The sequence below is a fragment of the Amblyomma maculatum genome, chromosome 7 (assembly GCF_055883805.1).
Source record: "Amblyomma maculatum isolate TAMU_Amacu chromosome 7, ASM5588380v1, whole genome shotgun sequence".
Taxonomy (NCBI): Eukaryota; Metazoa; Arthropoda; class Arachnida; order Ixodida; family Ixodidae; genus Amblyomma; species Amblyomma maculatum.
Window position 1 is genome coordinate 94,912,837 of NC_139350.1, and position 14,834 is coordinate 94,927,670.

Genomic DNA, 14,834 nt, shown 5'->3' on the forward strand with positions numbered 1-14,834 from the left:
GAGATTGGTTGATTCAGGTCTTCAAATTCGTAAAGAAAAACGGCTGCTGCTGAGCCTTCGTAATGAATGTGAGTCTCCTGGCTTATACACTGAGGAAATTCCTATTGTAAATTGCCACCTTAAAGAGTTCGATGCAGAGCGCTTTCGAGCGGGCCGTGTGCGGTCTCGTAGCGATCATGCTTTGCAGCCTGAGGAGCCAACTAGACAAGCATTGCTTAATGAGCGCCGCCATGCAACTGTCAAACGAGTATCTGAATTCTATTGTAGTGGTGGTGGTAGTTTATGGGGTTTAACGTCCCAAAGCGATTCTCGCTATCAGAGACGCCGTAATGAAGGAATCCGGAAATTTCGGCCACCTGGGGTTCTTTAACGTGCACTGACATCATGCAGCGCGCGGGCGCCTTGCTTTTCGCCCCCATCGAAAAGTGGCCGCCGAGGCCGGAATTCGATCCCGCGTCCTTGGGTACAGTAGTCAAGTGCCGTAATCATTGCGCCACCCAGGCGGGGGTAATTGTAGCGCTGCCTTGCTCACTAATTTTGATGCAATAGTAACCGAGTTTGCAAGTCGCTACACCTGTCTTTCTTCTGCCACTACAGGTAATGCTGTTGATGTTCATGTAAAGTGTCTTGTTTTAATGATTAAGCCGCTTCAGGAGGATGAATGAAGGCGATAAGTCCTCCATTAACCTTAACTAAAATAGAAGACGCAGTTGACCGTTTGCTGCTTTCCAAAGCTCCGGGTCCTGATTGTCTATCCGGTGAATTTTAGAAAACAAAATCTGCTCTATGCCCTGCCCTACTCCAAATTTTCGAGACTACCCTACTGAAAACCAAAAGTTATTCGTGGCAATAACCTCATCAAATCTCATCGAATCGCATAGACTCTCATACGGTGCACATCGTTATAATAAAATATCGTAAATAATTTATGATAATGTACAAGAAGCTATGAGACCTTATGCAATTATATGCGCCTTGTATGTGATTTCCTATGAAAATTGAGTGAGATAGTGTGAGAAAATGTGGTTATTGTCTCATACAATTTTTTCAGTAGGGCAGTAATCACCCAAACTTTAAAGATGCTATTTTTAACACAAGGATAGGCCACAGTACACATCAAACGGGATCACACCTGCTGGCCAAGTCGGGCGATTCGTGCTTGTGTCGGATCAAAGTTGACAACAGGCTTGTTTTTTATCCTTCTAGCCCTGCCCGCGTAGCGTAATGTTCTGAGGGTCTCCTCCAGGTTGCTGTCTGCAGGGCAGATGCAGGCAATCATCACAGTGTGGCTGTTGCCCCCCAAGGAATCTAGAGAAATAAAAATGAACGAGGAAGAGGAAACTCAGTGCTAGGAAGTGTCGCATCTGTAACGTAGTTACCATAAACCACGTATAATGCTACCTCCAAACGATAGGTTGCCTAGTCCACGAACATACAAGGGACATCGAGAATCACGTTTTTAAATTACTTTTAGCAAATATTGGTCCTCCAAGTCTTTCTGGTTATATTGGCAATAGTTCAGTGGCAAAAATATAACGGTCGCTCTGAAAGCTAAACCTAGAAATATCCCATAAAAAGCGTCCTTGGAAAACAAAGGACCGACCGCCGCCGTCTAGAACTGAATTTCAGCGCACCATGACCTTGCGTATTCGTTTCTGAATTGTTTATTCACGAATGCATTTTGCTCGTAAAATTGGCTGGCACAATAGTTTCACCGATATCCCTTTTCTTGTCTTCTAGCTTTAGAAATCTCCGAATTTGGCAAGGCTCGCCTCAGTGTGACTAGAAATTGGAAATTTTTCGACGCAGACCAATACGTACTCAGCGTCCTTTTAATCACTGTAGAGCCTCCCCACTTTGTAGTCGCCTTATTTTAGTTAAACCCTCGTGGCAATTAAATGCTTCTTATCAGAAATGGTTCCCATTTTTGAGCCAGCTAGGATTTACTTATACCTCCAAACTTACAATGTGCAAAATGAAGGGGCATAAACAATAAAATATGCTTTATCAGCCATAGTCTAAAACTCACAGCACCTTGTTAGAGGGCAGAAATCTTTCTGCATATTTCGAACAGTCCCTAATACATCGAGGGAAACATACGTTGTGATCCCATAAAAATGTTACTTGTCCCGTATCAGCCGAAATGTACGGTTGTTTAATGGTATTCAGAGACTCAGACGGCACTAACAAAATGTCTTATCACTGTGTTCTCACCATGGCACGGGTGATGCTGCACAGTTTTCCTCCTGAGTGTACTGTCACACACATTAGAGCGTAGCTGATGTATATACCATGTTTAAGCAACAGCGGAAAAGGACAGAGACGAGTGGAAGGAGGTACACAACGACGGTGGAGGTGCACAAAGCATTTGTGTACATCCTTCAACTCGTCTCTCTCCTTTTGCACTGTTACTTAAACATGGATGATCACCAACTAGCCCAAACCTCCGTTCTTCTACAGCTGATGTGTAACCCCTCCCACATTGGTCGCATGCTCAGACTCGCATGATTTTACCATTGCTGTTCGTCGTCTGAAAATTTCTAACACCGGCTTCAACCCTTTCAGAATATAGTGTGGCATCTTTCTCCGTATACTCAGTCACTGGCAAAACCCTTCCCTGTTACCCTGGTACTTTCGTAATATGCATCTTCTAAGAATGCAATGCCACAAATGCCAAGGGTTGATCGGTGAGCTTTCACCACGGCGCAGCTTTTAGACACACACACAGACAGGCAGGCAGCTGCCAGTTGTAAAAAGAGCACATGATGGGCGCATGGTAAATCCCGCCTAATCTGGAGCAGAACAGTGCAGTTTGCATTGGCGAGTCTCTCATGGACAACACTACCATGCTGACGTCTCGCACAAGTCAACTGCTATGCCTTGCAGCTGCAACGCGCACTAATTTAGTATAGGTACTGCCACTTCTCTCCCGGCGAAGTGTGAACAATTATAGACCTTTAGTATAGTAAACTATTGATTGTGGATCTAAGAGAAAATAGATTAGTGTCCCGTAACTAATCATCCGAGTTGCATCATCCACAATCCCGCTATAGTAAACTGGAATATATCAAAGTGAAACTCAGCTCTTATTTTTTATTGCATAAACGACTCTACATTTTTTCATTTATACTAAAGCCGTTAGTATTTAGACATGAGTATAGTAAAAGGGCACCAAAACATAAATACCTCAGGAGATAGGACACCAGGCCTCCAGGGAAGCCCCAAATAACAAAATTTTGTTCACCAATATCACGTCAATGTCGTAGGATAAACTTCTGTCTTCCATATTTCCCATTTATGTGTAGCCCTGTCTGTACAGTGAATATGTTGCTCTCGTCAATCTTACTCTGATTTAGCAATGTGCACATATAAAAATCACTAACAAATCAAATACGCTAAGAGTACGGTGCCGTACAATATAGTCGTAAGCAGCAGAGGTGCAGATTGAATGTTCCTAATATCATATGTGTGTGAATTAACAACGTTAGAGGAAAATAAAAAGGTTGGGCATTACTATGAGGACACCCTTACTAAACACTGACTAACAATACCTCAATCTCACAACACGTAATTCTCGAAATACTTTTGAAAATTTTAGATCAAATGTCATTCTAAATTACAAAAACAAAGCTCTATGAGAAAACCTGACACCGACAATATTAAATTCTGGGCAGTTCAATTCGGTTGCTGCGCAGCTGGTTGCTGCAGAATCGAGAGCTTCTCAATACCTGGGCCAAACTACAGCTATAACCCAAAGCAAGGACACAGCGAAAGGAAATAACATCAGTAGTCGCTAGTATAAGTCAAGATATGTGAAATTAAAGACCTGAACTGGGATAAAAATGTCCGTTCGCTGTCAGTGCACTTTACTTAACGATGTTTAAGTGGACTGAGAAAAACAACGTGAAAAATAAAAATTTTCGTGAACCTCCTTAAGGCACCCATGTTTGTCCTGCAGAGTTTTGTGGATGGAGCCATGACAGACAAAGGAAGTGGAAAATGTAGTCGTTAAATGCAATCCGCATTATTAACTCCAAGTATTGGTCAAAGCTGCGCTCTCTAAAACTTGAGATGGTGGTGAAGAAAGCAATTATTGTGCGCTGTGCACAGTAAAGTACACAGTATGTGCCACATTCCCAATGCGCAACCGTGCAACCCAGGCATGATCCCAGCCAAAAAATGCTTGTACGTACCCTGAAGCAGCCTCGTCAGTTTAGAGTCTCGGCATGGTACGTGGGGGTCGCCATCGCATAGAGCGCTGATGACATTGCCATGTGACGAGAGGCCTCTGTTGATTTTGATTCCTGTGAACAAATTAGGAGTACACACTCATCCATCTTTTGACACTGATAATGAAATGTCAGCTAAGGGACAACCAAACAGCTAAACCCTAGAACACGATATGATTTGATATCAAGCGCTGTATCTTTGAAAATGAAATACTAAATTACAACCGTGTGCTGTGATCGCAATGGATAATTTACTATTACGCGTAATTCGCTTATCACAAAAGCCATGTAGGACACTGGTTAAGACGTCCTGAGTCACTTGCGTGAGCAATGAAGCAAAGTATTGAACCTCGTAGAGAAATATTCAACCCTACATTTATTGTTTGAAATCTGGCTTTCAAACCAAATTATCGAAACGTCGACTATAAAAGCTGCATGGAGAACATGGCGGACTAGTGCTTGCACAAAAACTGTACATTCTCGTCCAAAAATGTCGATATCACTGGATATGTTACGGAGCGTAACAGTAGCGCACCCTCATCTGAACTATTCTGCCTCAGTTTGACTACTCTGCCTTTTTACCTTCCAGCTGCTCACCCTTTCCCAGCATTAGAGCCATCCACCAACAACTAGCAGATTAAACATTGAAACATTGGCAACAAACCTTCCTTGAGCCTTTCGCCAACTGTCTTAGTTTTTCCAGCTCGTTCAGATCCAGCGAGATCCACTGTATGGAACTTGGCTATCCTTGTGGAGACACCATCTCCTTTCTCCCGCTGCTCTACAATCATGGTCAAGATTGCGTGAGACCGAGATGACCGCAAGTTCATGTTGGTCGAAGCTGTGCTTCGAGATGCAGAGGCATTCTCGAGGAGCTGGATTGTCTCTTCGGGAGTGGTCACACTTACTTCCGTCAGGTTGGTCAACTGTTCATACAAGTTGAAACAAAAGCACAGACAGTGTATCAGCAAGCGTTCGCGCTCAACGTGAAAGCTGAAAATGGGATCAAAAGAAAGAGCGAACATTTCTAGTACCACCCTTTTTTCATCTGCGAATAAGCATGCAAGGAACATTTCACTGTTCAAAAATACCAAGTATAGAGATTTCATCATAAGTTGAAGGCGCGAAACCGAACACGGGCACAAGAAAGGCAACGGGAAGGAGCGCTTCGTCCCGTTTCATTTCTTGTGTCCATGTGCGTTTTCGCGCTTTGAACATGAACTCACCAACTAGCCCGAAAAAACGTTATTTCAAGGTAGATATTTGGTCACAGCCCTTTTATAAGTTTAGGAGAAGGAAGAGAATACATTTATTGTGAGGCTGAAATGAATTGTGAAATGAAAATGGGGATGAGATGGCGCTGGGTGGCAGACCCCATTCCAAGACGCTATTGGCCGCTGCCACTGCTCGAGCTCTCTGGATCCGGGCCCGGTCCTCCAGGTCCGAGCTGGACAGGGCCGCCTTCCAGCCCTCCCTAGTTGGACGTTATAACTGCTATATTTGTGTTTTTCTGGCAAGCCTAGACCATGTGGGATAGGTCAGCATACTGCCCGCAGAATTTGCACCTACCCGTGAATGCCGGATCCACGTACGTATTTTAGTATGGCGAGATTTTAAAACACCCGGTTTGAAGCCTTGGCGGCTCACGGGAGCTCCCCCCTGCAGATGCGGAAATGAGTTTCCATCTTCGCATAAATTATGAGCGGGATTGTTATAGTTGCTGCGGTGCAACCGGATTATTTTAGCGGAACCACGGGTAGGAAAGCTCGGGAACCGCGTGAGCGGTCTCGTTCCCCTCCACCGTCTGGCGACCGTACACCCACATTATTTGTTTTTTTTTTTTACAATTAGCTGAATCTGAATTGCTCGTATGTGCCAATAATATTCTGCAGGTGAGTGGCGCTATCGTACCCCGCACGTAATTTCGGCAAACCTGTTGCGAGTCCAACATTATATACGCTGCGTCGGAGTGGGTGGAGGCCAGTGCAATCGCCACTTCCTCCAACATCAGCGCGTCACTAGTTTTTACCGAGAGCCCGTTCACCTGTCTTTCTTCGTACACAACAGTGATGGTGCAGATGCCGTCCTCGCGGGGGACCCGCTGCATCCACGTAACATATATGTGCCTCTCTTACTGCCATAGTTATTTTGCATAAATGCTGCTCTCAGGCTTGCAGCTTCCCCTTATTATGCTCCCAATTCATGTTTCTAGAGCAGCTTAACCGTCCAAATATTTTCCACATATCCCAGATGTCCACTATGTTTTCGATTACGGGGAGATGATGGGGAGAAGCCCGAGAATTAGGTCTCAGAGGTTTTGCCTGCCTATGCTGGTCACGGACAGCTTAGAAATATGCTTTGATCTGCGGGCCTCAATCTGCTCCCGTATGCTATTATGGATCCCGATTTGGAGCAGGCACTCCGCATAGGTTCTGGCAGGGAGTCCTAGCGCCTTTTTAACCACCGCCCGAATCACCGCGTCAAGGGTTCCACGGTCGCTCTTCCTAAGCTTGAGATAGGGCGCCAAGTACTCCCCACGAGTGACGCCGAACGCCTAAACCAGGCAAACGGTTTCTTGTTCAAGACGTACACCGTTCTTGCCGGCAATCCTGCCAATCATCCTACTTATTTCTCCGCAGGTGGACTTTCATTTTTCAGGGTCTTGTAAGTGTTACCCAGGTTATCAATTTGCAATCCCAATACCCGAAGTATGTCCATTTCTGGTATCGGATTGCCGTTAACGTAAATGTGTATGTTTTGTCCTAGATCATTAGGTTTTGCAATCTGCAAGAGTTCTGATTTATTCGGAGCGCACCCCTCTCTGAAGGCTCCCACCATCTGCCCTAAGTTACCCATTAAACGACCAGATGGTAACATCGTACGCGTAGATGGCGTTGCGTACGCCATTCACTGGCGTTGAGCTTCTCTGGGAGCGCTATGAGGGCAACGTTAAAGATCAGCGGAAAAGAACAGCTCCTTGAGGCGTTCCCCGTGTTCCCATATCGATTGGCCCGAATTTTTATTGCCTAAGCAATACTACGCCAGGTTTCAACCCATAGCGTAAATCTGGCCGGTAGCCACGTTTGACCTTTACAGCGACCCCAGATGGGGCCCCTCTTGAAGCCGTCGGGTAAACCCGGTCGGTAGCCCGCCGTGCCGCGGAAGCAGAAGAAGAAGAAGAATAAGAACAGAAAGAGAAGCTACGTCGGCTTTGCTTACGCAACCTACCGCATGGAACTAAAGCTAAACCTCAGCTAATTTTTTTATTGCCAAATCTGATATAAGATTTCTGATTTTCTAAGTTTTTATGTAGCTAAAATATTTCTCGCCGCAATTGTTGCCGTTTGAAATTTTCACTTTTACAATACTTAACGTCTTCAAAGACCATCATCAGGTCCAGGGTCAAAATCGCCTTGTCTCTGAACTCTCTAAAAGGGGATCAATAACTTCCCTATTGATTTGGTGCAGCACCTCCTGCGCTGATAAAAGTGGCCGGAAGCCGAACATGGAGGGCGGCAGCAGCCCATGCTGTTCCAAATAGTCGGACAGCCTTTGCCTTACTGCCACCTCCATGAGCTTATCGGTGCATGACGTGAGAGTGATTGGTCTTAAATTTTCTTTTTTATCTTTATGCCCGGCTTTGGGATGAACATTACTATGGATGTTTTCCAGTCATTTGGTAACATCCCGAGTCCCAGCAATCATTACTGGCCGTAAAATCTTCCAGGGTTTGATCGTTGAGGTTGGCCAGAAGGCCGACCGTTATCAGGTCGTCTTCCGGTGTCGTATCTCGCCTCATACTCATTAATGCCGTTTTTATTTCTACGACGGGGAATTCTACATCCTAATTATGGTGTTTTTTCTCTAGTGCATGTTCTAAATTCCTCATCTTCATCTACGGTCGTACATTATATTTGTTTTAGTTTGCCGGCGAGCTGTGATCCGTGCCTTTGAAGTCATTGAGTACCCTCCTCAAGTTACTGCTTTGTTTGCCTTTGGATTTATTAGGTTCAATGAAGCACCTCCCTACCCTACTGAAATAACTGTATGGGGCAATAACCTCACATTTTCTCACACAATCTCATTCAGTTCACATAAAAAATCATATACAAGTCGTATATAATTGCATAAGGTCTCATAGCTTCTTCTACATTATCATAAATTATGTAGGACATTTTATGATAATTATGTGAACCGTATGAGAGTCGATGCGATTAGATGAGATTTTATGAGGTTATTGCCACGTAGAATTTTTGGTTTTTCAGTAGGGTACTGAAGACATGGGAGGCAACATTCTCACATTTTCTCACACGATCTCACTTAATTCGCATAAGCAATCACATACAAGTCGCATATAATTACATTAGATCTCATATACTCTTGTGTATTATTATAAATTATGCGAAATATTTTATGATAATGATGTCCACCGTATGAGAGTCTATGCGATTAGGCGAGATTGTGTGAAGTTATTGCCTGGTAGAACTTTTGGTTTTTCAGTAGGGCTGACAAGGCTCCATGTACTTTTCCTGCTGAGGGTGCCTCAGATGGAATCGCATCTGGATATCCAGATGGTTTTTGCTTGAGATCACGCTTATGTTTCTGCCTGTTTAGTTAGCTGGGAAATTCTAATTTTAAGCTTACAGTTCTGTATTAAGGTTTAAGAGCGCAGCACAATGCATAAGCACTGCATCATTGCTAATGCGGGTACCCCAAAATAGGAGCAGCCTATTATAATCACGTAACTATATAATCATAGCCGACGTACTTCGAGCTGCACGCTCCTAATCATGCTGTTAGCCCAAAACAATTTAATGCACTAGTGAAGTCTTACCCTTATCGTGCCAGCGTGATCCTCCCGTATCGTCAATGGTTCTCGGAATGAACTTGTGGAGAATAAATCAAAAATATTTTCCTTGCATATCTGCGAGAAAGTAGAAATGACATTAAATCCATGACAAGCCAGTTGTACAACTACAAACCTGATGCCTCCTACATTTAGGTTCAGTTTGTATCTCAAAAGCATGAAAGAAAATTCAGTTGCACTAGAATATTCGCCTGCTTATTCAAGGAATTTGCAGCAAAATAAAGAAAAAACCCTTGATGTAGGCATAACATACAGGGTTACTTCAAGAGAAATAGGCATATACACAGAAAGCAGAGCATAGACAAGTAAAAGCTTGAAGGGCCAAGACTTCAAGCAAATGATTCATCAGCCAGATTTGATGACTGTGCTTGGTTTGCCCACAAAGTCTACTACGATCGCGCTCGAATCGAAACAGAGCTGGATCTTTTTGCCACTCAGATTGCTAAATTAAATAAACGCCAAAATTCGCCTATGTGGTGGTTGTGTAAAAGTTTAAAGTCAATAATTCCTTCAGAAGCAGCATTCATGTATTTTGACGACAAACGCAATGGCGCAATCTCGTTGTGCGATGCTTAGGAAATGGTCGAATTGTGCAACACATTAGTGAACAAAGCTTCTCTATTTATAGGGAACTAGTTCAAGAAGCACCACTTGGGAATGAAGTCTTCATCTCAACAAATATATCGGTGGCGTTTCACTCATGACCTGATTATCGACAGTCATATATACCTACAGCAGAATAGCTCTCACAGTTTGGCTCTTTAAACTTTATTGGCCATATTTAGTACATTTTCGCGAAATACACGTCTCGTATTTGCTGTCTTGCATACAATGCACTCACCTCGAGGAAAGTAGCTCGCACAAGGAATATTTTCTCTGTGCTTGTCGTGATATGCTTGAAAATATTGTCAACTATCCTGGCGATAATGCTCGCATCGTCACAGCCGGTGTCATTGGAAGACGAGCGCGTTCCGATAGTGAACGTTTTTCCAGAGCCCGTTTGGCCATAGGCGAGAACGGTGCCGTTGTAGCCTTGAACATAGAAGATACATTCTTGGTTTCAAACATAATCGCTGACGTGAACTTATTGAAAATGTAAAATTTGATCTAGCAAGTATAAGCGGACGGGGGCCTCATAGAAAATTAGCAAAACGCACAAACTATACCTACAACTAAGAGATGCAAAGGGGGCGCCTCATTTCCTGACAAATTTGGGTATGACGACAATACGGACACGAAGTTAAAAAATTTATAACGTGAATCTGCTCAAAATCAAAGTCCGAGACAGCCACTGCATTAGCTTAGGCGTGCATGCGACGTGTGATGGATGTGCACGGTCTGGATGCGATGTAGAGGGCTTGGAACCAATGGCAGCCGTAAGGCTTTCTCTTTTTGAGAGCGCTCCTGATGAAAAAATGATTACAGAATGCGCATTCTTCAAAGAAAGCCCCAAAAAGAATAGAAAATCACTTTTGCCTAGGCCCTCTTGGTTTTCAATGCCATACGTCTTCTCTCGTGCACACACCTCGATCACGGCGATTTCAGCTTACAGACGCCTAATAGAAATGTGCAACACGTACTAAACTGTTCAGTTTTGGTGCACAATATGATGCATATTGTTGCTACTTGAGAAGCGCATTACACTGCCAGTGTTTTTGCTGTCTCCAGATTGAATTCTTGCTGCATGTTGCACTTACGGTAGTTCACCAACTATAGGCAAATGAAACAGTTATGTGGGCAGAGGAAAAACGGTATTCAATCCTTTATGACTTTTTTGTGTCTGCTGTAATTTCATTTATGGCATGAGAGAAATCGAACATTTTTGTTGCAAACGCTTAACCACACGCACTCTTCAAATTTGCTGGGCTGGCTCAATACCTCGCTACGTGTGGCTTTCAAACCAGCCCCAGGACAAGCTTTGCACGCCATCTCGGTAGCCGGTTTCTTCTCATGCTAAGTTGCCAGACTTTCGAGCTGCGCTTCGAATGTCGCCCCCTTCATACGTTTTGACAAGGTTGGACTAAATACGTTAATTAGGCCTCCATCCTAAGCAAAGCCTAAATCACCCGTTACATACTTCGCTAAGCCTAACCATACGTACAAAATACGCGAATTAAAATTTAATTCAATGAACGCTAGATCATATATTTATATCCATTTATGCTCTGAGCAAAGCTAAATCACCACTAAATGCTTTAGCTGCTACGCAGAACCTCCCCTGAATGAACGAATCTGGCTCCAAGAATACACCAGGGGCCCTCCTTTCGGCATGGATTGAGCGAAAATGTAACTATATAATTTATAGGCTTAGTTTGACATTCGATGACACTAGAGAAGCAGATAAATGACGCTGTTCAGCAGATAATATGCGGCAGCGATATAGTGCCATGGCAAGTTCTACACCGTAAAATGCACCAGAGGTATTTATAGTGAGTTATAATCCTGGCATGCAGGACATTTACTCCCGTTCGCCTGCCAAGGCTTGCTAAGGTACAGAATTTGACTCGTTTGAGATGTTTCAGCTATCAAATAGCACATTTCATCTCTTCCATCAATAGATGGGTTTATTGACATGGAAGGCAGAGAGGCTGGCCGGAATGTTTAAAATATGACCTGGTACTCTGCCCTGAGGAAGGGGAGAAAGAGAGGATCAGATGGGTGACGATGTGGGAGAAGGCCTATGGAAAAATTATACAAGCACCATAGTTCGCTTTACAAGCTCGAATCGAGTCTGGTGGCGCACCAAAAACGGCAGACAGCCCGCACTGCCTGGACACCCTTCCCCTTGTCCTTCCAAGCGCACAGCAGCAGCTCCTCCGACAGAGGCCTCTTATCCAAACGCTTCGAAGAAACGGAGAGAGCAGTTCTTTCACGCGCATACATCAAAATATGTTCTGTGTCTATACCGTTCTTTTAAGACAAAAACCTTTCAAGGATCACGTCGAAAATCTCGCGCACGCGAGATTGGTTCGCCGGATGTGTCCGGCAGACGTCGCAATTGGTTCTAAAGTCGACATAATTTATCCGGCCAGGACGCCGAAATACGTTTTGACGTCGACATAATTTCCCGATTCGGCTACTTAAGACTAGTTCCTATAAAAGTCCAGTATGGTCCATGTAAATCCTTTCAGTCTCGCGTGTCAAGCAGAGGAGTCCTAAGATGCCGATGTCACCGACCACGACACCAAAGGAAAGAGAAACGAAATTATAACAAGTACACAAAGACAATATACAGGTAGAAGAGAAGAGGTAGAAGAAAAGAAGGTGCAAAGGCTCTCGCCATTAAGCTCTTAAGTGAAATTAAATGCAATCCTGTAATTTGTTTGTAACTGTGTTTTTGTTGTATCTGAATGTCCATTGAATTTACTGGATAAGGAGCCTCACTGTCTGAGGATCGTCTTTGACTCTCTTCGCCTCTCAAAATAATAATACATGTACAGGTGCTGTTAAATTTTGTTTCCATGAAATTCAGCCATTGTGCAGTCATTTCAAGTCACAAAATTTTGGTTACTGAGAAAGTGTTTGCTACGGCTGCAAATACATTACAATGTTTAAATAACGTAGAAAATGTTTTATTCTGCATCTGGAGGTAATGTAAACCAGTGTAATGTGCATGCATGGAACCATTTCTGTTTGCTGTGCGTGTTTCGGAGCTACTCACAAGAAGACATTATTGAAAAATTCCCACCGATTTTAATAAAGCAACTTTTTCACGCATTACTGTTGTTAAGCGCCTTTCTCAGCTGTTTCTTTACTCGTGGATTAGGAGCGCGCTGGCACACATTGGCCATCTTACGTCTTGTGTTGTTGCGGTGCTTCGTCATGCTCTACACAGCACCACAAGAACAGATAAGTGGTGCGGGAACACTGCGGTCTATCATTGCTTTTCGGAGCATGACTGCAATGACCAGCGTTTTGTTCATTACCCTTAAATAACGTTTAGCGTGCAAAAGTTCATTTAATTCATCATGCTAGGCAACAAAATAATTCAGCCTAATTTAGCTATACTATCTTACTACCTTAATAACGTCTTCTAGAAAATCAACCACCTACACGTCACTACCATACATAGCCACCAAGGCAAGGGAAACCAGAAATACTAGTTTAACAAGATTTGTAGGCGCTTGAAAAATGGCGCTAATCTCTCATTTCCGAAAGGTAGCGAGTTCGTCAGAACCTGACGTTATGACAAATGTAGTAACAATTTTGGCACTACAACAATGCACCAACACCGTTGTTCTCTTTAACGGCCATGCAAGAAAGGTAAATAACGATGCTGCTACATTTTCGTGTCTCCAGAACCAAGTTTACCCTTGGGATAGAAATGAAAACTTTTAATCGTTATTTTTGTGGGCAGGCTCTATATGCTCACCTTCAAATATCCTGGGCAGCAGGCTGGAGACGCATGCCTCGTAGACCTCAGCCTGGCTCGATTCTTCACCGAAAACGTAGTCAAATTTGAACATTTTTTCACCACGTGAAACCATAGTCTGCTCATTCGGCACTGTCCGTGTGCAAACTTGGCACCCTTCCAGTACTTCATTGGACACTAGTGGGCGGCAGCGCAGCGCCACTTTCACGGGGATAGTTTTCTCCATTCCGGTTTTGATTGAGCAAGAGGTCTGCAGAGAAAAATGATAATCAAAGGGTGAAACTTTGTCCGAAAGCAGCTAACGAGGAAATGAAAGAGAAACTTTGGAGGTACAGCAGTAGCTTGAAACATTACTACAAAGAGGTGTGCTGCGCATCTGGCATTGCAATGAGTTGCCGCAATTCACTGCAAATTCAAAAATGAGCCGACGCATTCATTCAAGAGCCTCACAAATCCGGTACGCTTAAATTCATCAAGCTTCTCCAGCGCTTAAAAGCAGATGAATGCGGAAAAAACAACAACAGAAAATTGCTTAAAGAATACATTTACGCTCGAGTTAAATAAGCAGGAACAGAGAGAGTGGTTCAAAGCAGCAACCAGCTGACGAATCTGCCCGTGCACAACTATGGCGTCCCTTTCATGCTTTTAAAGTGAAAGCTTTCCTGGCTTAGTTCCGCGAGTTTCGTCGTGGTCGGCCAAGGCTTTAATTGCGCATGCGCCATCGCTATGGCAACCAGCTGCGTCGGCTCTCCACGCCGGATCTCCAAAGCGGCTCCGGGCTCCCGCATAACAACGTGACTAGCCGAAGAGCAATATACGCAGAAGCCTGCGCGCTTGGTAGGCAGACGCACCATGGGGGTGAACGTGGAGCGCATGTGGAAGGGCAAATCCAATCTGTTTAAGTTAGGCTTTCGAGAAGGAAGGCAAAGAATCTTGGCTAGGTATCTCGGAATCATGGACACCCAATCTTAATTAGGTCAAGGACCCTTGCAGGCCAAACTCCCGGCCACAGCAGCCTTGGCTTGCCTAGCGCATTGAAGCTCTCGCGTCTCTTAGATGTCAATCATAAGAGAAGAACGGCGAAAGCCTACCCCTCATCTCCTATCATTTGTCTCCCATCGCTAAGCATTGTTACTTCTTTTTAGTTAGTTGCGGACACTCAAGTCGTCGTTTGACGTATTGGTCGTTTCGTAGTCATGACGAGTCATGTCTAGTCATTTTAGTGCTTACCATTCATAGCTAAACATTTTTACTCATTTACAATTAGCTACGGTCATTACGATCGTATACTTTTGCATATTGACCGTTAGCAGTTAATTTTATTCATCATTCTTTATCATTATTAGTCGATAGGAATAGAAATACT

General features: G+C 43.9%; 1 protein-coding gene across 1 annotated transcript; it reads right to left on the reverse strand.

Moving 5' to 3' along the window:
- Positions 1-1,126: 1,126 nt before the first annotated feature.
- LOC146183986 (chromosome-associated kinesin KIF4-like) lies at positions 1,127-13,694 on the reverse strand. Its single transcript, XM_084608459.1, has 6 exons — positions 13,469-13,694; positions 9,938-10,128; positions 6,163-6,330; positions 4,894-5,155; positions 4,194-4,304; positions 1,127-1,308 (listed from the first exon to the last, which is right to left on the reverse strand). Exons 1-6 carry the CDS (start codon positions 13,692-13,694, stop codon positions 1,127-1,129), a joined length of 1,140 nt encoding a protein of 379 aa, XP_084464585.1.
- Between the last annotated feature and the right edge of the window lie 1,140 nt (positions 13,695-14,834).

What these genes read in the sequence shown, in the direction of transcription:
- LOC146183986 (XM_084608459.1), bottom strand. Translation starts at nt 13,694, where the DNA reads ATGGAGAAAACTATCCCCGTGAAAGTGGCGCTGCGCTGCCGCCCACTA. An exon ending in GCTGCCCAGGATATTTGAAG is followed by an intron (nt 10,129 to 13,468) that starts GTGAGCATATAG and finishes TCTATGTTCAAG; the next exon opens with GCTACAACGGCACCGTTCTC. An exon ending in TGCGAGCTACTTTCCTCGAG is followed by an intron (nt 6,331 to 9,937) that starts GTGAGTGCATTG and finishes ACGTGGATGCAG; the next exon opens with CGGGTCCCCCGCGAGGACGG.